At 45.6% G+C, this 27,692-nt stretch overlaps 2 protein-coding genes across 8 annotated transcripts; one reads left to right on the top strand and one right to left on the bottom strand.

Annotated features, from left to right (window-relative positions):
* Positions 1-677: 677 nt before the first annotated feature.
* On the bottom strand, positions 678-20,591 carry LRRC45 (leucine rich repeat containing 45). 6 transcript variants are annotated; one of them, XM_080993767.1, is made up of 18 exons: positions 20,570-20,591; positions 15,725-16,037; positions 14,104-14,165; positions 13,131-13,201; positions 12,614-12,792; positions 11,283-11,411; positions 10,389-10,501; positions 9,392-9,450; positions 8,728-8,805; positions 7,406-7,541; positions 6,886-6,963; positions 6,582-6,693; positions 6,385-6,455; positions 5,585-5,677; positions 5,244-5,336; positions 4,410-4,583; positions 3,200-3,347; positions 678-2,447 (listed from the first exon to the last, which is right to left on the bottom strand). In XM_080993767.1, the coding sequence occupies exons 2-18, from the start codon at positions 15,960-15,962 to the stop codon at positions 2,251-2,253; spliced, it is 2,031 nt and encodes a 676-aa protein (XP_080849893.1). In that variant the 5' UTR covers positions 15,963-16,037; positions 20,570-20,591; the 3' UTR covers positions 678-2,250. The 6 variants fall into 6 exon arrangements, with proteins under 6 accessions (XP_080849893.1, XP_080849888.1, XP_080849890.1 ...); XM_080993762.1 differs by lacking the exon at positions 20,570-20,591 and adding an exon at positions 19,067-19,205; XM_080993764.1 differs by lacking the exon at positions 20,570-20,591 and adding an exon at positions 18,920-19,033.
* CENPX (centromere protein X) lies at positions 19,221-27,692 on the top strand. Of its 2 annotated transcripts, none has more exons than XM_080994154.1 (5): positions 19,221-19,344; positions 25,484-25,535; positions 25,709-25,762; positions 26,657-26,745; positions 26,942-27,692. In XM_080994154.1, exons 1-5 carry the CDS (start codon positions 19,306-19,308, stop codon positions 26,954-26,956), a joined length of 249 nt encoding a protein of 82 aa, XP_080850280.1. In that variant the 5' UTR covers positions 19,221-19,305; the 3' UTR covers positions 26,957-27,692. The 2 variants fall into 2 exon arrangements, with proteins under 2 accessions (XP_080850280.1, XP_080850281.1); XM_080994155.1 differs by lacking the exon at positions 19,221-19,344 and adding an exon at positions 19,351-19,500.

The raw sequence follows: 27,692 nt of genomic DNA, 5'->3' as shown, positions 1-27,692 counted from the left end.
TGTCCTTGCCATTGGGCAGAGGGTTGCAGGGCACTGATTACTCCAGACAGACATGAGCAAACAGCACTCAGGTTTCCTCCCAAACCACATAAACAAAGCTTTGAAAGAGCAAGAATAAACTAGGGTAGCTTTGTCCTTTTTCTCACCCCGCTGCCTTTGCAAACACTCTTCTCTAGCTGAGCTGTGTCCTTTCTGTCGCCAGCCATGTTGTTTTTCGTATAAGCAGGAGGACACCGTGTTAGTGAAGGCAGAAAAAGGGGCAGATGCTTGAGCACATGCAGTTCTCAAGCACTATTAAACCCACCACCAATAGATCATCCCTAAAACGATAAGAAACTTGAAAAGCTACTGAAGATGTACAAAACTTTACAATTATATCCTCATAGAGTACATCTGCCACAAGGAAGCCACCTGCCGTTGGCTAATAAGTCAAGAAAAACTAAGCAGGCCTGTATTCACCTCTTAGAAGACCCTGCGTTAACAAGCTTTAAGTTCAGGCCAACTTCATACAATGCGTTTCGTATTTTAACAGGGGCTTGGAAGAGAAGAGATAAACTATTTCCTTTAGAAAGCAGTTTTGGATTTCTGCCAGTTTTGGGGAAATGGAAAGTGTAAGAGATGAGTGGTATTGCTTCTCCATATAAATGGTGGCAACAATCTGAAAATAAACAAAATCATTTCCGCACATAATTTGTATTATTGGAAGCTGCAAACACACACACCCTACTGTGAAGTTTGGTGAACATTCCAGACTATAGGAGGGGGATTTTGCCTCCTCCTCCAAACCCACTGGAGCACAATTAATTATTATTATTATTATTATTATTATTAAAATTTGTATACCATCCTTCACCTGAAGATCACAGGGTGGTTCATAATAGTATATAAATGAGCTACTTCATTTTTGTAGCATGTATGGAGGGTGGGTAGACATACATGGGTCTTGTCTGCATGGCACAGGAAGCCAAACCTTTGCATAGTGAGAGATGGCAAGAGTGTGTAGCTCTTGGAGAGGAGCTCACAGTTGCTGTATTCCTCCCTGGTGCTTTTAGCTGCTGTGCTGAGCTAAGCCAAGATGTGTCATCTGAACCGGGGCTTGTGGTCAAGTACTCTCATCACTAACCACAGTTCAGACGGCATGCTAAACCAAACATTAGCTGAGCTCAGTGCAGTTTGGCAACATAAAGGACAAGGGAGAAGTAAAGCAGCTGAAAGCTTTTCCCCGGGGAGACTGCATGGTCTCGCTAAGCTAAGGTTTGGCTTAGCACATCTTGTGAACCAGGCCATTGTCAAATTATACATAAACAACAGCGTCATAGTTATATGTGAAAAGACACATAAAATGAACACTGGTCTGTGCACAAACCGGCCCTTGAACTGGAGCAAAAGTAGAAACATTTCATTCTTATCCTGCCTTTAAAGCTGGAATTATAAATGAACACCAAGCTTGCCACTCCCATGAAAGGAACACAGCAAATTTGCCCCATCCTTGCCCCATTAGGCCACTCAAGCCTGTACCACTTTCAGGCCAAGGAAATAATGCACCGGCAGCTAGAGGTTCGCTCACTGTAATGATCACTTTCGAAAGCTGCAACAAGAGGGCTCCTCCCAAGCATGGAAGGCAAAGTATACGCTCTGTGGAAGGAGCTGATGGATGTAGACCAGGCTATACAAAGCAATTCCTGTCCTAACCTTCTCCATGGAATAGAATTTCCCCCATGTCTGCATCAGTAGTCCCTGTGCAGGTGAAAGTCTGGCGTGGGAAATGCCTACATGATCTGGGGTATCTGAGAAATGGGTGCTTTCACTTGTTCCTGATACAGTAGGACAGTTGGCCACATTGCGGCTGGGAGGGGGCTTTTGCTTCAGGTCATGCCACTGAGGTAATGTGCATCAGACCAAAGGCCGAGGCTAATGCCTGTCATGTTGGAAGACATTGTACTTCCTGCCCGTGCGACCAGACCTCTCTGTGGTCTCACAAACTGGAATGGATGGCTTTGCCTTGGAGACTTCCTCACAGTTTGCAGGTTTAAAAACAAGACTTGGCTTTGGTGCAGACCATTAAAATAGTTCCTAAGGCAACGGCAAACACTCCAATGATACCTCAGGCCCAGCCTCAGGTAAGCTGACGCAATGCAGTCTCTCTTGCAGGATCTCCTAGCGACATAAGGAAGATGGACTCCATGATACTCCACAACCTGTCCACAGTAATAATTGAGACTCCCTTCCTTGAAGCCAGGATCCTCATGCTCACTTCTTGGGGCTCTGAGTGCTTCGTGGGGAGCCCTGCACGTAAGACATGATGGCGTTCTGAAGAAAGCTGACTCGCTGGGCTTCCTCCTCCCTCATCCTGGAGATCTCTGCCTCACGAACCCGCAGCTTCTCCAGTAGGCTTGAGACTTCGCCCTCTTTGTCCAGTAGCGCCTCCCGGTGGTTGCTGGACAGAACTACATAAAGAGGAACAAAGCATCAGCACACCAAGACCTCTGTGGTCCTCAGGATTCTGGAAATGCTCTTGGGGCTGGGCTAAGCTTTACACAGGAGTGGCAGAAAGCCCCCATTGCCCATACAATCTCTGCTGGTGGAGAAATCTAGGTTTCTTCTTTGAATGTAAACCTCCTAGAATGACAAAATGGGCAAACCTGTGACAAGTCACTCCCCCAGCTCCAAAGATGCTACTGAACAAGAGCTACAATTGCACTGCTGTTTGGGGAGTTGGCATCTGGGATACCTGGGAGGCAGAAATAAGAGGGGGCGCCCCCAATCTTCTCAATCCCGTGGGCTGGATGTGAATTTGTCCCCAGCTGGTAGACTGCAAAGGTCCCACCTTTACACCTCTTGCTCATGTACGAGCCACTTAATCTTCTACTCCTGCCCTGCATCAAACGCTTCTATTTCTCTTTATGTGTTCCTCTCAGTTTGAGAGAGGCTGCCACATGGATTCCAGACAGCCCTCTCATTTCCTCCTCCTTTGCTGGGACTCTATGTCAGCCATCTCTGCCTCCTTCAGTCCCAAATCTGCCAGCAAGAGGGAAGCAGGATGCAAAAGGTCCCATTTGTCAGACCCAGCTCCAAGGCATCAAAGGATGCAATAAGAGTACTTGCTGGAGTTAGAAATAGATCAGCTTGGTCTCACAGGCGTGGCATACCACCCTGTTTCTTGCAGCTTCCGGGGAAGCAGAGACACACCATTCCCTACCTTTCAGCTGTCGCTCCAGGGCTGCAATCTTCTCCCGCAGCCCTTCCTGTGCCGTCCTCTCGGCCTCAAGGTGTCCTATCTGCTCCTGCAGCCCTACTCGCACTTTGTTGATCTCAGTTACCTTCTCCTGTTCCTTGCTGCTCAACTCCTGCCATCCAAAACACAGGCGACAAAGCAAGTCAAGAGGGCTGCAGGCTAAGTATGAACCATTTTAAAAGCTCAGAGGAGATGCCCATCCCATCCCTTCCCTGTACAGTGGTACCTCGGGTTAAGTACTTAATTGGTTCCGAAGGTCTGTTCTTAACCTCAAACTGTTCTTAACCTGAAGCACCACTTTAGCTAATGGGGCCTCCCACTGCCACCGCATCGCTGCTGCACAATTTCTGTTCTCATCCTGAAGCAAAGTTCTTAATCTGAGGTACTATTTCTGGGTTAGCGGAGTCTGTAACCTGAAGTGTCTGTAACCTGAAGCGTATGTAACCCGAGGTAATCTACCATGTCTTACAGACACCCAATTCTACACCAATTCAATACTTCAGTCAGTAGAAATTGCATGTGTTTGAAAATTTAATCTTAGGTTTTCTGGCAGTGAAGGTTGCCCTACCCGTTTTCTCCACTTTATTTTATTATTATTATTATTATTATTATTATTATTATTTATTATTATTGCTGCTTAGGCAATTTACCGTATTTTTCACTCCATAGGGTGCACCAGACCATAGGGCGCACTTAGTTTGTAGGGGGGAAATAAAGAAAAAAAATTATTCCCCCCCCCCCAGCCCCAAAGAGCAAAGAAGCCAAGACAGCCAGCGGGATCCATTCCGCTGGCTGTCTTGGCTTCCTCTTTAGCTACGCACAACCTCTCCAGCCGGGAGAGGCTGTGTGCAGCTTCGTTTTTAGCCGTGGGGCTGGGTCGGGGGACGCCCGAGCTTCCCCCGACCCCAGCCCCCAGAACAGGTCTGGGAGCGGAGGCAAGGTTGAGCAGCCTTGCCGCCGCTCCCGGAGCTTACAGGCTGGGGGAGCGCTCCGAAGGCTTGCGGATAGCTGCCCCTCTCGCTCTCCAGGCTTCAGCGAAAGCCTGCATTGCTCCATAGGACGCACACACATTTCCCCTTCATTTTTGGATGGGGAAAAAATGCGTCCTATAGAGCGAAAAATACGGTATATACCACTCAGTCACCATGGCCTCCAAACCACACTCTCCATTCACCTGCTGAAGTTCTTCCACCCGCCTCTTGAGCCCTTCCACTTGTAGGCTCAGGTGGCCCTCCCTAGACTGGGCCTCAGCCACTGCTTGCTTCTGCTGCAGGCAGTAATTCTGAGCCTCGTCGCGGGACTGCATCATCAGCCGCAGCTTCTCCTCCAGGTGCTCCTGTCGCTGTTGCTGCAAAGCCCAAAAGGGGGTGGGAGAAGAGGGGGTGGGAAAGCAACTGCTTGAAATTATATATATAACACCGGCATGCACTAATTAGGGCCGTCTTCCAGTTAAGGAAAACCTCCACCCATTATTGGTGCAAATTTTAATCCTTTAGTTATTCAACTGAAATTGCACACAACTTTTGAAAAAGCCATAGTTGTGAAGCAAAAAGCATAGATTGTGGGCTCACATTAGCCATGTGTGTGTGTTTGAGAAAGGGGAATTCCTATTTCTAAGACCGTGCTTGCCACCTGCAGTTTTTGGAAGTAGCAATACAATGCGATGTTGAATTCGCTTCCAAGTGTGCAGTTCTGCAACATATATTTTGCTGTTCTGCAGAGGCAAGAAAACATGAAGCTGCCATGGAAAATGGTTATCCCCCCTCTCTCAAAGTGGTTTCACACCCTGATGCTATGACATGGAGAGTTTCCCGGCCCTGTTTCCACATCACTGGGTGCCACTCATGTGGCTGTTGAAACACTGTGATGTGATATGATGTAGGCGGTACAACACATTATGGATGGAATGGGGACAAGTCAAGTGGTTTGCTGCTGTTGCAGCTTCTGCAACCACCCCCATTGTTTCTTATAACATGTAGCTCCACCCTCAGCACCCAGCCGCGCTCACCTCTTCCAACCTGGCTTGGTTCTTGGCTTTGATGAGCTCTTCCTCAATCTGGCCTCGCTCTACAAGGGCAGCAGCTTTCACTCGGCTCAATTCCTAGTTACAAAAGCAAAAAAAGGGCATTACGTGACAACTTTGGGCTGTTAAGAATCTCGACGTCACTTCGGCCTTCCTGAGTGTTCTCATCCAACAGGTTGCATTTGGATCCAAGATCCTAGAGGAGGTCGAAAAACAACAGAGGATAGGGACTGGGTATGTTTTTCACGCAAAGGTTGGCTATGGCAGTAAGCAGCTTATGGCTGGGACTTCGTACCCTGTGGCGGATCTGCTGCCGCTCGACTCACCTCCTCAAGCCCTATGCGGATGGCTTCCAGTCTCTGGATGCGCTCCTGCAGGGACCGCTCACTTGCCTCCATGTGGTGGCTCAGGTGATCTACCTGCATTATGAATGGCACAAAGGAAGGGGGTACATAACAGCATCTCAGCACCATCTAGTGTAACCCCTTCAGCAAATGGGGACCTTCTCATTCTCAGCTCAGAAAGGGATGTTGGGCTCCACTCCGTCCCAAATGGTTGGGGAGCAAAGCCTTCCTTTCAATATAGATACATGAATGAACTGACCTCCTGATAAGAAATGAGGACTGATTCAGACTATGGAGCTTCTGATTAGATACAGTCTAACGCAGCAGGCCATACAGGCTAATTGGGAGATCCCTCAAGGGGAAATGTATTTCCCCTGCCCCAGACGCTTGGGAAGTAAGATCTGAAATGTGGGAACCATTGTGGAAGCATCCAGTCCTTTGTGTGGAGAAGAGGGAAATGGAGATTGCAATCGGGGAATTCCCCCCAAAAGAGAACAAAAGGCCTTTCCATCCCCCACTTCGCCCTGGGGGCACCCCCTTCCTTTTCTCTTCATTCAGTCATGTGAAATGGGAAAGGGACTGAAACCTCCTGTAGGAAAAACTCTGCGACCCTACATCCTATGCAGCAAGATGCTAAATGAAGGAATTAAATTTTCACCCGAGACAGAAAGTTAGCTTGAGTCAGCTCTGCCTCCTTGAGAAGGGATCTGTGTTTGTCTTCTTATCATGCCCCCCCTCTCCCCAGGGACGCTGCTGAGGGACTTGGCCGCCCTCAACCTCACCTCCTTCAGCCGAAGGGACTCTGCATCTTCCAGGACCTGCTTGAACCTCTTCTTCTCCATGTCCAAACGCTCTGAGGATAAGCAGGGAGAACTACAATGAGGTGCCAGCTGCTTGATCCTTCACCGATTCACCTCTTCTGTGGAATCCAGACTGCATCTTACATTCAACAGCTCCAGACTCCCCAAATCCTGCTCACCTTCAGCCTGTACAGCCCGCAGCTTCATTTCTGCAGTTGTGTGGGTCAGGTCCTCCTTCACCTGGAAGAGCTGCTCCTGCTGTGCTTTGCACCTTCTTTCCAGGTCGCTCACCTAGAAGGAAGCCACTCTCATGATACCCAGGCAAGCCCAGTCTCTGCACCCTGGACTGCTGGGACAAGGGTGAGAGGCAGGAGCCTGGTGGCAGGAAAAGGAGAAGATGGGCTGTCAGGAGTTCTGGGGTGTGTGTCTGTGTGTGTGACTCAGGTAAGCTACCCATTGCAGATACTCAAGCCATTCTCTTACCTGATTCTTGAGCAGGAGGTTTTTCTCATGGGCTGCTGAAAGTTCTCGCTGAAGTGTTGCCTCTCGATTAGCAGATGCCTACAAAGGCAGGCAGTGGCAACTATCAGTTCTTCTTCCCCTACTTTTCTTCCATCCTCCTCACATACCCCCTATGTAGCACTGCTTCCCATACCACCACATCAGCTCTGGGCACCTTTCCCACTTCTTCCATGCTGAAGAAGAAGAAGAGTTTGGATTTGATATCCCGCTTTCTCACTACCCTAAGGAGTCTCAAAACAGCTAACAATCTCCTTTCCCTTCCTCCCCCACAACAAACACTCTGTGAGGTGAGTGGGGCTGAGAGACTTCAGAGAAGTGTGACTAGCCCATGGTCACCCAGCAGCTGTATGTGGAGGAGCGGAGACGCGTACCCAGTTCACCAGATTACGAGACTACCGCTCTTAACCACTACACCACACTGGCCACCTGCCACTTTCTCAGCCACAGATGGCCCCAGTCTGCCCAGACCATCCCGGCCTACCATTTTCTGTTGCTGCAACTCTTTGGCCTGGCTCTCAACCAGCCTCGCCTGCTCCTGCTTTGCCGTACTCAGCAGCTCTCCCAGGTTGCACACCTTCTGCTCGGACAAAGCCAAAGCGGCCTCCGTCATTTGGAGTCTGCAAGGCAGGAAGTGTCACATGAGATTAGGGACATGCAGCAAAGCAAACACCCGTGTGCTTGTGGCCAGAATCAGATGGTGGAGGAGCCAAATTGTCCTGCATAATCACTTTCAACCTGAAGACCTTTACAGCCACAAAACCTCACGCGCAGAGTAGAGGAGACATTCTCAAGGGGAGTTAACCCAGTATAATAAACTTTCACAGGGTTTTCAGGGACGAGGAATTTGGTGCCCTCCCAATATTTGTTGGACTACAACTCCCATCATCCCTCACCACTGGCCAGGCTAGCAGAGGCTGATGGGAGTTTGTGCCCAACATCAACTGGAAGGCCACATTCTCTCCATGCCTCTGAGAAATATGTACTTAGATCAACATCAACTCTATCATTTTATGATTCTATGATAAACAGGGCCTGTTCTTGCTTGACTATCTCCTCACCACCCCAGGGTGAACGTTGTGTGTGAAGGATCAGGATGTGTTTTTGATAGATATTTTAGAAATACAATAAAAATACTAACCTAATTGAAATATTACCTGTAAGCCACCTTGGTGGAATGTAAATAATTGTGATAACTAAATAAAGAGACAGCATATCCATTTTGGATGCTGGAAAACCATTTCAGCATTCATGCAACACAGGTCAAGTCCAATGTATTTCTCCAGGCGTACACGACGACAGTAATCTTCCACCTTTTGAGACTTGGGACCACCTTCTGCCAAGACATGCATTTGGGGACCCACCTCTTAATTTTTAGCTGTATTTCTGCATAGTGGTAGTGTGGTTGGTGTGACTTGGTCTAGATCAAATTGTGATCCAGTAGGGAGTCCCAGTAGCGAGAACAAGATGGTGTATTAGATGGGTCACATCATCCATTTAAAACTCTCTTAGACCATTTTAACAGTCATGGCTTCCCCCAAAGAATCCTGGGAACTGGTTAAGGGCACCGGGAACGGTAGCTCTGTGAGGAGTTGCCTAACAGCTCTCAGCAACCCAAACTACAGTTCCCATGATTCTTTGGAGGAAGCCATGACTATTAAAGTGGTATAAGAGGGCTTTAATTGGATGGTGTGGATGTAACTTTAGAATGAGATTCTGCTTGAGCCAGATATCTGGGTGGAAATGAAATCCTGCTTTTTCCAACCCCCTTGCCCAGCGGGTCCCCAAAGAGTTGCTGCTCCTTACTTTGCTTGTAGCGAGTTCAACACGGAATGTCGCTCCGTCAGGGCCTCTTGCAACTGCCCAATTCGTGTCGCTGATACCCTGCATGGAGAAGAGAGGCAATATCCAGGTATGGGACTATCTGTAAAATAAACTTTGTAGCAAGAGCAGGGAAGGGAGCAGCCAAGTTGTGACAAAAGTACTGGTTAAAATGGGACAAGCAGTAACAAGCCGAAGGAACATTCTTAGAAATCATTTTTTTTTTTTTAAACCCACAGCATACTTTGTAGATAGTTCCTATGTGACAGGTAATGCTTTACAAGGGTTCAGCACTTTGAATAACCTGTTTTGATATTTTTGTAAGCTGCCTTTGACTATATGAGGAAAGCCGGGTGCAAAAAAAAAAACCCTTTAAAATAAATAAATAACAGTATTCTGACTGCTAGTCCAGAAGACCTATTAGGGTCAGCACAGATGTCATGGTTGTACCATACAAAGTGAAGCGAAGTAAAATAGCAATATCCCTAAACTTCCACAGTGGAAGTATCCTCTTTTTGAGATGCTCCCTGTTCCATGCTACCATTTCTAATTGGAGTAATGCCTTAGTAACACCTGAAAACAACACTGAGGAACCAAGGTCTGGACTCAGCTGAGGAGGTAAAAAATCTGCAGCTCACAATCCACTCACCTACTGCTGTGGTTCATCACCTCTCGCTGCTTGTCAATGGTGTCCATCATATCCAGGTACTGGAAATCACATATGTATAAAATCAGTAACCTGAGTTTTAAATTCAAGCAGCAAGCAGGCCAATGTATTCAAGAGTACTAGGAGAGTCGAACTTTTCTAGCCTCAGGCCACAGCTTTTCTTCCCAGCCCTCCAGTTAACATGTCTATAGATTTTTAATCCCACCCTTCTACTAATGAGCTTTGGGAAATGCACAATGCCTCCTCCCTGCATTCTAACTATACAACAATCCTCTGGAGCAGGTTAAGTTGAGAGGTAGCATGGCCTAAACTCATCCAATTAGCTTTATGGCTTGAACCTGAGTTTCCCCAGTCCTAGCCTCAAGCTCTATTCACAAGACCGCAAGTCTTTCTTTGTTGTGGGAACGTTATCACTGTAGTCACAAGAGCTGAAGGTAAACACCAAGATGCTGAAGAGCAACAGGTTAGATCCACAGGTGTCTTGTCAGGTATATATATAGGGAGACCAAGGATTCATTCAATCAAATGGATTACTTTCAGGGAGTTTAAGGAATTAAGTTTTCTTTGCTGGACTAGTGCAGATGAGATTTCTGGGAGGCTGAGAGTTACACAGAGCACTACCCATTTCTCTTGGCTTCAGCAATTCTACCAGGCCACAGGGATCCAGAAAGATGATTTTACAGTAACAATCCTCCCTAGACCAGACCAGACAAACTGGTCGAGGCTTTCTTCAATTTCTAGTATGTTCAAAGTAGTTTGCCATCTGAAGTTGAGAGGGTTTTGTAGATCAGAACGACTTCCTCTGGCAGCTTGGGAGGAATCACCAAGTGAGGTTAGAAATGCAATGCCCTCAAGATCAAGCACCATTACAAATTAACCCTTCCACTCCATAGAGAACCTGATTGAATCCATGGATGAAGAAGACAGGACAGCTCCGTAGTACATACCCCAAAAAAACTATCAAACAAAGCTAACAAACCTGTCTAGAGTTCTTCTCCTTCAAGCTTATCACCTCTTTGCTGAGCACTTGGGTCATGCTCCGACTCTTGCAGAGGATGTTTTGACGTTCTTGGTTGTGTTCCATGGCTTGATCTGGGCCAGAGGGAGAGAGAGAAAGTGCATAAATGAACCTTTTCACCAAATATTCTGCTCAGGGTGAGCAGCCAGTGATGTGTAGTCGATAGAACGTTGGACCCAGACCTGAGAGTCTGGGGTTCTAGTCTCTACTCAGTCATGAAACTCAATGGGTGACCTTGGGCCAGTCACTAACTCTCAACCTAATCTACCTTACAAGGCTGTTGCCACCTTGAGCTCCTTGGGAGAAAAGGGAAGGGGATATAAATGCAATCAATCAATCAATCAATCAATCATATAGGTAACGGTAAAGGGACCCCTGACCATTAGGTCCAGTTGTGGATGACTCTGGGGTTGCAGTGCTCATCTTGCTTTATTGGCTGAGGGAGCCGGCGTACAGCTTCCTATGACCAATAAGGTCAGTTTTGTCCCAGAGTCACAAATGTGAAATCCAACAATTGTTGTTAGTATGTTCCCTGTGCATTTGGCATCAAAATGGGGAGTATAACATACGAAGAGCATTGCTGGAGTAAACCAAACACTCTGTTTTCAACAGGGGCCTACCAGTTACCTCTGAGACACCCATAATATAAACTTAAAAAACCCAGCAAATGTGCTGCCCTCCCTCCCAGCCCAGGATGTACTGTCAACTTCAAAGAACTGTGAGCTTGTCTGAAAATCTTCTTTGGTCTCAGGCTGGATGTTGACCTCTTGTACAGGACCGTTGGGTACAGGGCAGCCCGCTGCAACAGCTGAATGTAGAACTCTAAGCACGTAAAGGGTTGGCACAGCTGCTCACCCACAGCCTTCAGGATGTCACTGGGCACATTGTTCCCGGCCAATTCCAGTTGTCGTAGTGCCCGGTTGCTATGCAGGCAATTCAGGAGTGCACGGCCCCCCAGGAGCCCAATGTTATTCCAGCGCAGATCTAAGTAAGAAGAAAAGCACCACACATGACCACCAGTTAAACACAAGCTCTCGCTTTCCCAAGTTTTCACACACCAGCAGCTGAAACTAGGCCACTTGGGGGGGGGGGTGTTACCTATAACTGTAATTCATCGAGGGTCCAGTGAAAAGGGCTGGGAGGCTAATTTCTGGTGGCATTCCCCTTCATGTCCTTTTTTTTGCACTAGGGAGATAAATGCTTGCTGAACTGCTGCAAAGTTTAGCAAAGGAACAGATCCATACTTTATTATACGTGTGTGAAACGAGCAGTATAATTCTATGCATAATTAGAGGTGCTTAAGCCCATTAATTACTATGGGTTTACGTGTGCACCAAATTATGCACAGGGCTCAACTTGAAAATGCTTATGTAAGGATACTTTGCAGGCTAGCGAGACTTTGCGTTTGCGTGTGTGTGTGTAGAGTTTTAAGTATTTTGCCATGCGTTGCTTCAGGTGCCAGCCAGGCAGCCAATAAAGCTCAATGGCTGAAGGCCTCATGCCAAAAGGCACAGAACAGGCCACTAAGGCTGTGTCTGCACTTGTACAGTTCTAAGCTTCCCTTGCCCTGGCTTGGTTGGTCGAGAGTGGGCAAATTTATATCTTTCTGAACAGAGTATCAAAATCTGCAAAGTGAGATGCCCAGCTGCCTCAGGACCACCTCCAATTCTGCGGATGCTGCTCGGCAGCATCTGGTGGCTGCAGTGCAGGAGTCAAACGATCCCAGGGTGAAAGTGTGTCACTGTGCAGACAGGGGTTGGACACATCCATGCAATGCCCTGCAGATACCTTCAGAAGTAAGCAGAGTCCAAGGCTCAAGCCAGGAGAGCAGTCATCGCTTCCCTGAAAAAGGAACTGGGCTGACAAGAAGGGGAAGATGCTTCACTGCTTAAAGCAGTGGTTCTCAAAGGGTGTGGCACCCCCCACTGATGTAGCCGGGCAGGGAAGATTCAAGGACCATCAAAGGAAGATTTAAACATGTCAGTGTGGTATAATATAGTGTCAACATAATATATTTTTATTTCTAGACTATGGATATGTATCTTTTTAAAATGAGAGCAAGAGCATCAAGTAATACCAAGGACAATCCTAGCTGTGTTTTCCAATGTATTGTTGATTCATTTGGTGTGGCATGAGTATATTTTTATTCTGAAAGCGTGGCCCAGAGAAGTAAATCTGAGTCTTACCAAGTTCCCGAAGACTGGAATTGGCTTTCAGCGCCATGGACAGCTCTCCTGCCCCCTGGTGGTTGATCTGGTTATTGCGCAGATCCAGGTACTGGATGTGACCATTGGCGCCAAGGCCCTCGCAGAAAATGGCAAAGCTTTCTTCCCACACACCCAAGTTGTTCCATTCCAAAGTGAGGCTGGAGTTGGGAGCGGGGAAGAGTCAAAAAGAAAGGCAGAGAGACCACATTAGGCAAGAGACGTAACAGCACAGCTAAGACTGGGCCATACACCAAGCAAGGAGCCTTTAATTTTCCTCGCACTCAGTACCAATTTTATGAGGTAATATTGTGTGACAATCAATAATTTTGTCGAGACAAGAAAGAACGCACCCAGTCTTTTCAGTTTCGCTGAGCAACAGCAGGAGAAGCTGCTCCTGGTCAGATTTTGAAGAACTTGATGTGATACATGCACACAGTGCACCCCCAGAAAGGTCCAAAAGGAGCAAATGTACCCCCAAATCCCTGTAGCTGCTCACCTCTGGATTGTCTTGTTCTGCCTGAGCAGTTTCCCCAGAGCCTCTGCCCCCACAGATCGTAGGTTGTTTCCCTGAAACAAACCAAGCCCCAGCAGTTAACAGGATAACATATGAGCATGGCAGGGTCAGACCAAAGGCCCACTTAGTCTGTTATCCTGTTCTCAGATGCTTGTGGGAAGCCCTTAAGCAAGCCAGCAGCACAATGGCCCTCTCCCACTCATGGTCCCCATTAAATGGGACTCAGCTGCTTGCTTTGCCTCGTCGTCAGGTACAAGTACATCTACACTACGAGCAACACTGCTTTAAAATAACTTTTTGTACCATGACTTTGCCCAAGGACTCTTGGGAGTTAGAAACTTGTAAAGATGTGGTGACTAGCACTTGTTGTTGTGACTAGCGCTTGACAACAGTTCACATTCAGTGTTAAAGTTGATTTTCATTCAGTTGATTTTCATTATCAACTATTATTTTTATGATTCTGCTATTGTACATCACTTTGTGTTATTTGAACTGAAAAGCAGGGTGAAATTTAGTAAGTACATAAATAGACTCCAAGATTCCTTTGGGCAGAAAGCCATGGCATTTAAACTGCAAAAAAGAGAGTCTGTACTAGCAACATAGACACACGCTGTTTACATTTGAGGTCTGGGCTAATCATATGCTGCAACTTAAGCAAAATATTTGTCTCTCTTGGCTTGTGGGGGGGTAATGAGGAGCTAGCTATTTATTATTGGTGCTTTGTTCCACATGTGTTTAGGACTGGGATGCAAAACCATATGCACAGAACCTGTAAGAGTTTAAAGCAATTAACTGGGACTTACGATTCTGAATTCCTGCCTTTACATTTAAACTGTATCTCTGCAACCATGAAGAAGAGGAATTCAGCCTTTAAAAATAGCTGGGATTCTCAAAATTCCAAAGTTGCATTGTAGTCATTTCTGGACCCCAATACTTGGAAGTGGAACCGACTCACCTTCAGATCCAAGGATTTCACAACAGTGTTGGAACAAAGTCCATGAAGTAGTAGCTTAGCCCCTGTAAGGGAAAAAGGAAAGAGCAGTTAATTCCTTTTTGTACTGAAGGTCTGGCCTCTCAACCCCTGGGTATGAGCAGCAAGAGTCAGCAGGTATTTGTTTCAGTCAGGCAAGCTCTGTAGTCAGCAACTTCTTGCTATGATTCTAACGCAGGAGTGGCCAAACAGATGCCCTCTATATGCTGTGGACAATTTCCATCAGCCTCAGCCAGTATGGCCAACGGTCACGGACGATGGAAGAGTTGTAGTCCAAAATATCTAGAACACACTATGTTGGCTATCCCTGCTCTAATGGGTGCCAAAAGGTCTTCCTCTGGGATTATGTGTTGCCTATAACTCTAGCCTGGAAAAGCTGTTTCAAAGGGGAGGCATAACTCATTTAAAGCACCATCTTATGCATGTTGTGAGCCATCAGGCCCAATCCAAAGCTTTGCTACTGGCTCTAGGCTCAAGTACTTAATGGAATGCCCACACTAAATGGACCCACACTTGGAGGTCTGCAGGGGAGAGGTGTCTGGGGGAGGGGGGGGGGAAGAAGCCTTGAGAGGCAGATAAAGTTCTACATTTGACCCCTGGATGTTTCCCATCCATATTGTAGAAGGCAGTCCCAAAAGGCACACCTTCTGTCAAAAAAGGAAAAATGGGGCAATTCTAGAGAGGCCATTGGCCTTCTCCAATTGCCTTACAGCTCCTGTTATTTTACCTGAATACTTTAAGGCAGTCTCCCTCAAGCTTGTGCCATCTGAATGTTTTGGACTATGACTTTCATCAGCACCAGCCCATATGACCAGCGATCAGAGAGTGCAACAAGTGCATCTGCAGGGCAACAAGCTTTTCACCCATGTTTTAGGGTTAGGAATAAGCCTGTATTCTCAGAATGCTGTATTCTGCCCCCACTGCCAATTATTACATAGTGCAATCACAGAAATTGCAGTGTATGCCTGGCCCTGTGTAAGAGGCTCTGTTAACAACATGTTATTTGGGAACTGGGAAAATTCTGTTTCTGTGTAATATTTTCTGGGGCTTAGTCTGTTAAATGCTGTCTTCACATTATGGAAAAAATGCCCCAGCCTGGGTGGCTGGTAATTAGCAAGCATGGGGGGGGGGGTGTTAACCCTTTCCTCCCCTGCTGTGGCACTGAGGAAAATCCACTTTCTGCAAAAATCAATTTTACATCACTTCACACATCATTGTTTGACTCTTGATGGGATTTCAAATGTACCCCTCATAGAGCCATCATGGTTCTGAATAGTGACCAAATCCCCTTATGGCAATTGCCACCTGCAAGTATTCCAAGCCCTTTTTTTCCCTGGGCCTCCCATGGCAACTTGTAATCTTTTGTTTTATTCCTTCCCAAGTGATACTGGAAACCCCTTTTACGAGGAGAAGAAATTCCCACTTGTACAACGCAACGAAAACATATGGGTGACAAAGCCACATCAGCAACTGAAGGATGGGTGAGAGGCCATGAGGAAAAGAGGCCACGGACTTTGACTTTTACGGTCTATTCTCAGGAAAGGACAGAAATCAAGAATTGCCTTATGAACAAACAGAGCCCCACCTTCTTCACTCAGCATACAATTGCTCAGCGTGATCTCGGTGAACTGGAGTTCATCCTGCAAGAGCTTGCCCAGGACCCCGCAGGTTTCCACAGAAAGGGTGTGTGTAGCTAAATCCAAGCGGCTTTTCCCTGAGGCTTCCTCCAAGTGCTGAAGGATACTTTCCTGGGGTTCAGCACCGCTCTCCTTGCACAGCCTAACGTAGGACCGTCGGAAGTCATCCATCTCTGTGGCAGGCATCAGTGTCACTCATGCCCCTCCACGTAGATGAGGAATTAAGAGGGGTCCCGGTATGAAATGGCAGCCGAGGGTAGCCTGGGGGACAGCAACAGTCAGATATTACCACCCTGATACATGCTGCTGAGTGCTTTCTCTCAGGTAATCATGCTTTTAAGATTTTAAGAAAACCCCACATAAGGGCACTAGGAATGGCACCAGCCTAGCCAACTTTACCCCGAGACAAAGCAGTCAGGTTTCCAAACACGCACTGAGGGTTGCTAGAAATACAGCCTCACCCTTCAACTGCCAGCGCCAGCCTATGTAACCAAGGGAAACGGAGCATGATGGGTAATGTAGTTAAATTCTTCCTCTGCCAAATCCTATTATTTAGGAAGGCATGCTGGGAGTTGTAGTTTAGAAGTAATATTTGACTTTCTTACGGACATTCCTTCTGCGAAGGAGTTCTTGTTTTAAACACACAGGGTAAACACACATATAATGATACATATGAAATCAAATTAGAATCTGATAAAGAGTTTTAGGTTAAGTTTCTGAAGTAATGAAGGCAACTTAACAAGAACTAGAGTTGGCAGATTAAGCATGTTTAAAAGGACTCGAGAGACCTTCAGTGCCTGTTTTATGGGACAGCCATTCTCTAAAATAAGAGGCACCTGTGGTCTTCGTGTGGTGTAAGAGAACCCTTTTAAAATAAATATATAGTGTGGCTGTTCTACAAGATTCCTGAATGTGAGAGATTAGCCAGAATCAAAATGCAAGTCTGGCTAGTCTCTCATATTCTGTGGAAATGTAAGATGCTGAAATCTGGGGTGCACATTCTGCAGAATACAGGACTTCGGGAAAACTTGTTTATTTTTGTGTGCGTGTTATCAAATTAATGCATTAATTTAACTGGGAAAGATGAAGCCAGCCTTTCACACAAAGATGCCAAGTTGTTGTCTCCATCCCTGGAGATTTGCCTTGGAATCACACATGTTTTCTGTGAGAAACTGTTATAGAGATGTGAGGCACAATATGACACTACAGTGTGCCATCAGGGATGAGAATTAGACACTTTATGTTTATGTGAGAACAATCCACTTACTTGTAAATTAGTTCACAGTAACAGTTCAGTCTCAGGATGAGTTCACACATACATGTTAACCACTCAGTGACTGCAGCAAAAGTAACCACTATCACATTTCAAGCATTATGTATCACCTCACACTGTCAAGCATAGTTCTTTTCAATAGAGGCAGTTAATTCTTGTGTCTACAAGTCACAGTGTGAAACGTCAAATTACATTGGTTCTGAAATCTGCAGAGACTTCCCCTGAACAAAACTAGACTCACTTGGCTTTTTAAAAGTTTACATTGTCTTAATTGTAAGAAAAATATGTAAAGCAATAAGAAATTGGTTGAAAGAGTTTCATATATGTATTCTTACCTCGCCTCACCCATTCTCTCCCTACACCTTCCCTCCAACACTGTCTTGCAGTTTTAAAAAACGTGTTGTGAATATTCTAATTGTATACATTCAGCCACACTTTCATACCCATTCATGCTTCAGTAGACAAAAAAGAAGAGAAAATCAAATGAACAGAAGAGTAGGATAGAAGAAAAAGAGAAGTGAAAGTTCTGATCAGTGTGGATTTAAAATTAAAAGGCTGAATCAGCAGCAGATTCTGCATACATCACACTCTATTTGAAAGTTTTACAAAAGGAAGAATTGCTGCTCTCTATTGAAAGCATGGAGACAAGGAAGCCATTAGGAAGATGAGCACTGGGAATGTTGAATAGTTGCTGAATTGTGGGAAGAGGTGGCAAAGTGTATCAACCAGTCAGATCCACACTATACATTAAAAGCACATGACTCCCCCCACCCCCCAATCATCCTGGGAACTGTAGTGCTCCTCACCAAACTAAAGGCCTTGCTTCACATTCCCTTTGAGTGTTTTTGCCTGGTTGGAATATGTCATTGAACTCTGATGATGATTCCTACTAGTCTGAATGGAGAACAATAGGGGTATTTTGTGTGTGTTTGAGTAGAAAATAGCCTACTGTACAAAATAACATTTATATTCATTGCTCTGTCTGCATTTGCCTCTGGTCCCAGCCAACACTGGCATTGCCCCTAGGGAAAGCTAGACCTTGCCTGCCCTAGTGGAATTTAGAGAAAGTGTATGCCATCACATTTCCTTGCTCTGTACCCACTATTTGTTTCTCAGCCCGTCGGCTGTGTCCATGCCAAGGAAGGTTCTGACTAGAATTACCCTGAGAAATAAAACAACTTTATTTGTGTATTTTCTAGCACCCATCATACAGTTGGCACGAAGTTATTAATAGATGGTGACAATAGTTGTATGGAAGCATTTTTGCACTATTTCAGTGTCAGTAGCTCCAGTGCCTAGTATGTGGACTTAAAGCTTGGTCCTAGCCAAGTTTACTCAGAGGTAAGATGCATTAAATTCAATCAGACTTTCAATGACTTAAGTTCTCTTAGGAAGGCAGCCTAACGGCCCGGCCCTAAACCTTTTGGATACAGAACTGCTTCCAGGGAGCTAAGCAAGCTCAGGAACTGCAACTGTGTGATCCAGTCCTATAAATGTTTACTTAGTAAATCCCACCGAATTCGGTGTGACTAAGTCACAGTCTTTGATTGCACAAATGTACAAGAGAGGAAGTCCTACTGAACTTAATGGGACGTAATTATTTTTTTAAAAGTAATTCCTACTGATAGAAATTTAATTCCAAGTAAAGGCTTTAGAATTATGATCCTGTAGGGCTGGTGGAAAATGCATTTGCAATCTATCCTACTAGCTACTAGTTTATTCTGAACATGGTTACTACGAGCAGTAGAGATGTGAGCAGAATCAGCTATAGCAGTGGAGCACAGGAGCAGGCGCACGTGGCAATGAGGGCAAAAAATACCATTTCCACTACCAAATGAGCAAGAAAACCACCCTTCCTGTCTGAACTTACTCGAGCTGCGGCTCTTACACCGCCTATTTTCTCCCTCTTATCTCGCTTTGCCTTCAGATCCTGGCCTACCCCCAGGTCCCCAGGCCGGGCTCCACCGCCCCTGCAAAACAAGGCTTCCCGTTCAGGTCTCTACCTTGGATTACTTACTGAGTCAAGAGAGCACAACGCAAGAGACGGAGGGAAGAGTCAACTACAACTCCCACAATGCTCGGCCAAGGAGGCCTCTTCTGCCACCGGAAGTGGGTGGAACTCGCGAGCGGGAGCCGACTTCAGACCGACTACATGTTCCAGCATGCATTGCGCGATGCCTTGAGCCCTCGGGACTTCCGGCGCCTCCTCTGGCCAGTGATTGAGGAGGAGAGTCAAGAGGGCGGGTCCTCTTTGAAATGGAGAAGAGGGAAGAAGGCGCGAAAGGCTTCAAAAAGGTCAGGACGGGGGGAGCAGGGGACCAGGAGGGAATTCATCTTGGAAAGTGACGGGTGGCGGTTAAAGGGGGTGTGTGTGTGAAAGGGAGCCCTGAGAATTCAGAGTTTACACACACGCGCTAAAATGTTATGGCAGGAACTTGGGAAGGTTTCTATGTAAGTTGTTTCAGTGGCTTGTCAAGTTCTGCAAATCCTGCTGCGAAGGCTAAAGAGGTTCCCTCAGAGAAGACCTGTGTCTTGGGAGGGCTCTTGGTTTAGACTCCCAGTGTTTCCCAAACTTGGGTCTCCATTTGCTTCTGGACTACAATTCCCACCCTCCCTGACTTGCTAGCTAGGGATGATGGGAATTGTAGTCAAAAAACAACAACAGCAGCTGGAGACCCAAGTCTGGGGAGCACAGGTTTAGAGGAAGGGTCGTACAGTGGTGCCTCAGGTTAAGTACTTAATTCATTCCGGAGGTCCGTACTTAACCTGTTACTGTTCTTAACCTGAAGCACCACTTTAGCTAATGGGGCCTCCTGCTGTCGCTGCGCCGCCGCTGTACGATTTCTGTTCTCATCCTGAAGCAAAGTTCTTAACCTGAGGTACTATTTCTGGGTTAGCAGAGTATGTAACCTGAAACGTACGTAAACTGAAGCGTATGTAACCCGAGGTACCACTGTATTTGGATTTGGGGGCACTAAAGAATACAGTGGTACCTCGGGTTACATACGCTTCAGGTTACATACGCTTCAGGTTACAGATTCCGCTAACCCAGAAATATTACCTCGGGTTAAGAACTTTGCTTCAAGATGAGAACAGAAATCGTGCTCGGCAGCACAGCAGCAGCAGGAGGCCCATTAGCTAAAGTAGTGCTTCAGGTTAAGAACAGTTTCAGGTTAAGAACGGACTTCTGGAACGAATTAAGTACTTAACCCGAGGTACCACTGTAGTGGATAGATAGAGCAGCTTGGCCAATTCAGGACTGCAAGAGTTGGGCTTAATCTTCTTCTGGAGAATCAGATTATGGGTGCTCAGAAGCAGGGGTGGTTTCCTTAAAGGGTAGGCGTTGGATGAGGAATGGGGTTGGGGAAGGACCAAGGAGGTTCCACTATAAAGTGGTGTTGGGGAGAGACATGAATTGGTAGTGTTTAAGCCCTATCCATTGCCCCCCCCCCCGCTTGCTTGAGGGATTTTTTTGCCCCTGGCTTCCGGATTTGTAAGTTAGCCAGGGCTGCCTACCCACCGTAATATTATGTCTGCCTGCAGGTCATTTTGTAATGGCCTTCATTTGCTATAGAGATCTGAGGGCTGGGAGTGTGAAAATAATTGTAATAATGGATGTTGTAATAATGGGTAACTTCAGCTGCCTTCAAGTTGCTTAGGTGAACTCACGTTCAGGCGGTGACAAAGCAAAACATATCTAAATGACTGTGCCATGAAACTGTTGGGGAAGAAAGCAAATTAATGGGAATGACCCTGGAATTACAGAACAACCTAAATGCCCTTCACAACAGGCTGGAGAGAGGGTTGAATTGGGCAGAGGTGTCTCTCTGCCCAGCCCTGCTGCCTGCAGGGAGATACCGGCGTCACACCACAAGTATGGAGCTCCCATTCACCCTGTCAGATGTGCTGTTGGATCCCAAGCTTGTCCCAGTGATGCTGTGTTATGGCAGCAGGCCTTATTACTGCCCCAGCTCCAGGCTGCTGCTGTGATACACTTACTTCCTTGCTCCAGCATCCCCCCCCCCCCCAGGTGATGGTGGCAGAGCTGTGGATGCAATGTTGGTCCTGCCACTTTGTTCAGCCCCTCCAGGCCATAGTAGTAGTAGTAGTAGTAGTAGTAGTAGTAGTTAGGATTGTAGCTAGAAACCTGAGTGGTAGCCCAGGACCTGTTGCAAGATGTAAATGATGTTGAACTGATTGGGAAAAGAGACCACGGCCCTATCAAATTAAACATACAAGAATGTGGAAAGCTGCCCATGAAGTCAAACATGGGCAAACTTAAATTTCAGAAGATGGGAAAGGAAAGGAATAGGAAGAGTTAAAATGCTCCCAGACTGGCTTCTGAACTTGGGACCTTCTGATTGCAAAGCAGGTGTACTACAACCGAACCATAACTTTTGGGAGATCAGAGCAGATGTCTCTCCATTCATCCTCTAATAAGACTGATCCTTGTAAGCTGCCCTGGGGGACTTTTTGGCCAAAGAATCTGGTAAAAATGTTTTAAATGCACTTTCACACTTTCATGGTGAGAGCATAAGAAGAGTCCTGTTAGATCAGACCAAGGCACATATAATCTAGAACCCTCTTCAAGTGGCCAACCAAATGCTGCTGGGAAGCCCTCAAGCAAGACTTGAGTGCAACAGCACTCTCCCACTTTTTATTCCCAGTAAATGCTGTTCAAACACCTACAGCCTTTGATAGTGAATTTAGTCATGGCTGGTAGTCATGATATTCCCCGTGAATTTGACTAATCTCCTTCTAAATCCATCCACATTGGTAGACATCACTACATTTTGTGGGAGCAAATTCCATATGTACTGTGTGAAGAGCTCCCTTTTGCCTGTCCTGAATCTTCCAACATTCAATTTCATTGGATTGACTCATGAGTTCAATTAATAGGAGGAGGGAGAAAAGCTTTTCTTGGTTCATTTTCTCCACATCGCATCATTGTATGTGCCCCTTTGTCTTGCCCTCCCCCCAAGTACTCACTCTTTCAAAACTAAGAAACCCCAAATGCAACTTTTCTTCACAAGGTAGTTGATTCAGTCCTATGATCACACAAGGCAACCAGAATTGTAGCTAGCATTCCATGTGCCATAGCTTTGTAGAATGGCATCATGATATTGGCAGACTTTCAGTCCCTTTCCTACTGACCCTCTTAATGGAATATGCTAAACTAGTGAAACTCTCCAGAGCACTTCCAGATATATGCAGCAGGTAGCGCTACAGCCTAGTTAATTTTGTGTTTTATTTTCTAGCAGGCCCACATGATAAAATCCGTAAGCCGTTCCTTCTTGTGCAAAGGATTCTTTATATACTAATCTAGATGTTATGCTGAGTTAGGCATGCCCAAACCCTTTGATTTCAAAACATTTAGAGGAAAGATTGTAGTCAGTGGCAAAGCATCTGCTTTGCATGCAATAGGTCCCTAGTTCAGTCCCCAGCTAGGGTCGGAAAAGACCTTTGTCTGAAATCCTGGAGAGCCACTTCCCATCAATGTCAACCAGATGTGGGGAAGCTTTGGCCTCCACACGCTGCTGAACTACAACTCCCATGATCCCTGGCCATTGGTCATGTTTCTTGGAGCTGATGGGAATTGTAGTACGGCAGCATCTGTAGCGTCAAAGGTTCTTCATACCTGGCATAGACAATATTGAGCTAGACAAAGCAATGGTCTGACTTGCTTTAAGGCATGCCCCTATGTTCCTGACTGGTACGGAGTTAAGGCTCAGACGGCTGATTAACCACTTATAAAATGAAATTATCATGGTAGCATCATTAGAAATCCTTTGTAACAGAATCTGGGGGGCACTTTTTTAAATCCAGCTTTGGTAACCTTACAGCCATTTCTGCACAGTCCTGCCTAGATCTTATTTGTCATTATTATTTTATCTTAACAGCCAGTCCCTCCTAGGGGTGTTGGATAGGGATTTCTTAGCCTACATTACTCGAGCTAGTATTTTCCATTTGGATGAAGAAAGAGTTTGACATTTTAATTAACCCTTCCCAAACCTGTTGTCCTCCAGATGTTTTGGATCCCAACTCACATCAGCCCTAGTGGAAACACCCAATAGGGATTATGGGAATTGTAGTCAGCAACAGCTAGAGGGAATCAGGTTGGGTAATACTGATTTAATCAGGAGTTGAAAAAGATATTTTGAATTCGCCTCCAGAACCAAAAACTTATTTCGTAAGTTACTTAAACTACCACAAATTCCATAGAACAAATAACTTGATACATTAATCAGCTGTTCCTAAAATTAGGAAGCTTTTGCTGATAGCTTTTCCACTGTATTATATAGATGTGATTTCAGTGTCTTTTTAAAACAGAAAAGCAAGATTAAAATGCTTGGAGATAAATTAATAGCAGTCAATCTATTTTGCTGGTGCTCTATTCTTTAACTGCTCTGGTAGATCATCCTTTTGTCTGACAACTTGTTAAGATATTTAGCCATTGTTAATATATCTCTTCAAGTCTCTTTCCCAAGAGTTCCTTCATCCTTTCTCATACTATGTACTCCAAGCACTTAGTAATATTTTGTTGTTCAGTGTTTGTTGGTATCCTGAACAGAATTTTCAAACAAAAGCCTAATAAGTACTGAACCAGTATAATGTTGTTGCCACTGGTGTCTTCCTTATACTCTTTGTTAATACGACACAACTGCATTTTCCTTGAAATATTTTTATATCTTCAGTACACCACAAACATTCTTCACTTGTGGCCTAGCTGCTAAATTTGCTTTTACAAAGATGCCGTTTTCTGGCTCATCTGAAGTGATTCAGGGGACAGTCACTGCAGCTTCTGTTAGTACTTACATTCATACCAGTCCCTTTCTTGAGCAATTCTTAATTCCTAAAACTGTAAGTCACTGTAATGCATAGTTTTTCATGACTCTCATTTTCATACATCTTTCTTCTCTTAGTGTGCAGTGCTACTTTATATACCAGTTCAGAAAGCCAGGGCTAAAATTAGTAAATCCCACTTCACAGGATTTGATGTAGTAGCATCTCTGCCAAGAACTGAAAGTTACCTTAGACGAAAAGATGGAAGAAATATGAAATAAATAAATATTTTCTGGGGCTTCCCCAAACCTTCAGAGCAGATTGGTGCAGTGGTGTTGGGAGAGGGATTACAGTGGTACCTCGGGTTACAGACGCTTCAGGTTACAGACTCCACTAACCCAGAAATAGTACCTCGGGTTAAGAACTTTGCTTCAGGATGAGAACAGAAATCGCGTGCTGGCGGCGTGGCGGCAGCAAGAGGCTCCATTAGCGAAAGTGGTGCTTCAGGCTAAGAACAGTTTCAGGTTAAGAACAGACCTCCAGAACGAATTAAGTTCTTAACCCAAGGTACCACTGTATATGTGGAGAACAAGACCCTTTGTGTATGCAGAAGTCCTTGCCTTAAGCTCAATGATTTTATTGGATGCAACCCTAGTTAATTAATGGGAGGGCATCATTTTTTTATTGGGAGGGTTGTAAGATAAGGGCATACACCTTATTTCTTTGGGTTATTCTGGTTCTAACAGAACAGAAGAGCAAATGCTAAAAAGGGCCTTTCCATCTGGCAGTGAATGTTTGTTTTCCTTTTTGAAGGTGCAAGTGAGCAACCTATTCTGAGAAATTCATGTGTGAATTTAGATGTTGCTGACTAGTCAACTAAAAATTGTTTAACATGATGAGGCTTCTAATCTCATGCAGTTCTATCCAGCCACTGAGCTGGGTTGAAGAGGCTCCTTCTGCATGTCCTACCATCAGTTGAGGTACAATGGATGGGAACATGAAAAGAGGGCTGTTCTGTTTGGAGCACCCAGGTTGTAGAACTGTCTGTCTAGGAAGAGCCACTTAGCCCCCTTGCTTTTTGGTCTTCTGCCTCAGGTTTAGGACCTTCTTGCTAGCTTTTGGCCCAACTTTAGTGTCTCTTTTCCTTTTTTCATCTCCAGTATGGTTTTCTTGGCTGCTGCTGCTTTTTGAGATTTAGTGTTCTGATTATATATTGTTTTTAACCTGATGAGAGCCAACTTGGGTACCCTTGTATTCAGAGCAGAAAGGCAGAATTAAAAACCCCTATAATAAATAAGATAGCACAAATAAGGCAGTTGGTGGGGAGGAGAATTATCGCCGATTAATAAAAAAAGTTTGGGCCTCAGCAACAGAGAAATGGTGGGTGATGGAGCCAGTTATGTGGTCCCTGCCCAGGGATGGAAGATTGGCATCAATAGTTGTTGCTCTCTTGGTCCCAGAGAATGAGATGCAAAACAGGTAAGGTAATATACTTTATTGGCTGAGCTTCTTTTGATGTACTCCTACACCGGCAGAAGTTGATCTCATAAAAGATATTGCTTTACCTATTTTATATCTCTTTGAAATGGAAAGACAGGGAGATTCACTTTTTCTCCATTAACACCCCTTGACTGATTTCCTTTCCATGCAGGAGACCGTGAACAAACTGCTCCAGCTCCACTTCAAAGATGACAAAACACGAGGTAATTGCTTTCCCTTCTGTCTCAATAAGGAGGCCAATTCCTGCTCGCAATCTTGCCAAACTTTTCTGTAGAGAGATCATGCCCTGGAATATCAGAGGTAACCATGATTCCTGGGTTGTGGGCAGATAACTGGGCTGGGCATTTCTCATGGTTACTTTTCCCCCTCTTTCCAGTCAGTGGTGATGCTCTGTTGCTCATGGCAGAAATGCTCAAAGTGTTCGTGCGAGGTAAGTTGTAAAGGACTGTGCCTTTTTTCCATAGAATGGCAGTCACAGATGAATGACATAGAAGGACAAAAATTAGTGCAAAAATCAGAAGACTATAAAAACTCTTTATTCTTTTAAGGTGTAGCCTCACTGCTCATTCAGAAGGCAGTACAAGTCGACAGGAGATACTAGAAGGAATAAAGCAGGACAAGCTAAATCTTGGTTCAGCGCAAAAACCAAGTCCTGAAGAAAAAAACACCTTGATCTTTCTATCAGAAACTAGTAGATTCTTCATGAAACCTTACACTTTAACCAGGCAGCAGAGCTTGATTTTCCAGGCTGATACAGAATAGGTACAGCTTAAATGCTGAAAGCTTATTTTTAATGATGCTTCCATCAGATATATAAAGCTTAGGACTTTCTCAGCAGTCTTGAGTTCATGATCTGCTGCAGGAGTGGGGAACCTGGGACCCTCCAGATGTTGCAAGACTACATATCCCATCATCTGCAGCCACCACCTATGCTAACTGTGGCTGATGGGAATTGGAGTTGAGCGGCACCTGGAGGGCCATAGGCTCCCCAACCATGACTGTTTGGAGCCTCAGCAGCTAGGTGGAGCTAGGTGGACATGTGCACATTCAGAAGGTAGCACATGCTTTGCTTGGGGATCATTTGCCTGAACGTTGAGAACAATTTTGGGCAAGGAAAAAGTGCTGAGTGGTGAGAAGTTAACACTTCCTGAGGTGAAAGTCCAGTATTAATACTGTGAATTGCAGACTTATTTGTTCCCAAGCAAAGCCTCTCAAAGTAACTTTTTTGTTACTTGACTGATGTCATTCCTCCCTAAAGGCCATTTCTGTTACCCTTCCCAGTACCTACTTGTTGCACCTTGCCTGCCTTGTGTGTTTCTTGCAGAGGCAGCCGCACGAGCCGCACGGCAGGCTCAAACGGAGGACCTGACCAGGGTGGATGTGGAGCACGTGGAAAAAGTGCTGCCGCAGCTGGTATGTAACGCACAGCTTGGATTCCTAAATTAACAGGATAAGGATGTGGGCAAAGGCATCTTAATCCCCTTCCTTTGGGGAATGTTTGGCTGGTTAGTAATATCCTCACCGGGCAACTGGAACTCAGGCAAATCAGCCAAACAGTTTGGGGAGAACTCTTTGCTCACAGTAACTTAAAAACGCTTAATGTTTACAGCTTTTGGACTTCTAGAAACCTGATGGGGCAAAGCCCACATTCCTGCTAGGGGGAAGATCGTGGCCTGACCTCTGGAGCAAAGTGGAAGACAGGCTTTGAAATGGAATATGCCCCGCCGTGATTCTGCTTGCTCGGATGATATTCTCATCACCTCTCTCCTTCCTTGCCGGCGCAGTTGCGGTTGTTTGCTATCTCTTTCTGGACACTCCATGATGGTCAAAGGCTGGCTGCTAAGGGCTGGAATCTTTTCTCTCTCTCCCCCCACCCCTCCCTCTTTGTGATGGGATGCCTGGAGTCAGTGACACTCACCATCTGAGGCTGCGTCCTAGCCTGCTGCTGTTTCCGATTCACAGCCAGGCAGAGTCTACACTTTCTTTTCCAATGGGAGAAGCAGGTGCCTTCCTGTAGGGGTGTGTGGAAAGAGTGAGTATGCCTGGAAGCATTCCCCACACCGTGGGCTCTCATCACCTCAGCAGGCATTTAAAGGCCAGCTCCGGGCCTGTCTGCTGTCTGAGTTCTTAAACAGGAGCCGAGCCCCGGGTCTGTGCCAGCATCAGGTACCTGATCTTTATTTTATAAATAAACAGTGCTTGTCCCTCAATCCTTTCCAGCATTCCACTGGGGCCATGACATCAAAGAGGGCTTGGAACCTTTTAACCATTTGATATTCCTCTCAGAAGCTGCTTCCCTCTGCTATAAATTTGTTCTCACAAAGAAACTTCAATAAATCAAAAATAGTCTCCCTCCCTTG

The sequence above is a fragment of the Podarcis pityusensis genome (assembly GCF_964106645.2).
Source record: "Podarcis pityusensis genome assembly, chromosome: 2".
NCBI lineage: Eukaryota > Metazoa > Chordata > Lepidosauria > Squamata > Lacertidae > Podarcis > Podarcis pityusensis.
Note: the sequence above shows the minus strand (reverse complement) of the source record. Positions and strands in the feature narration are given on the sequence as shown.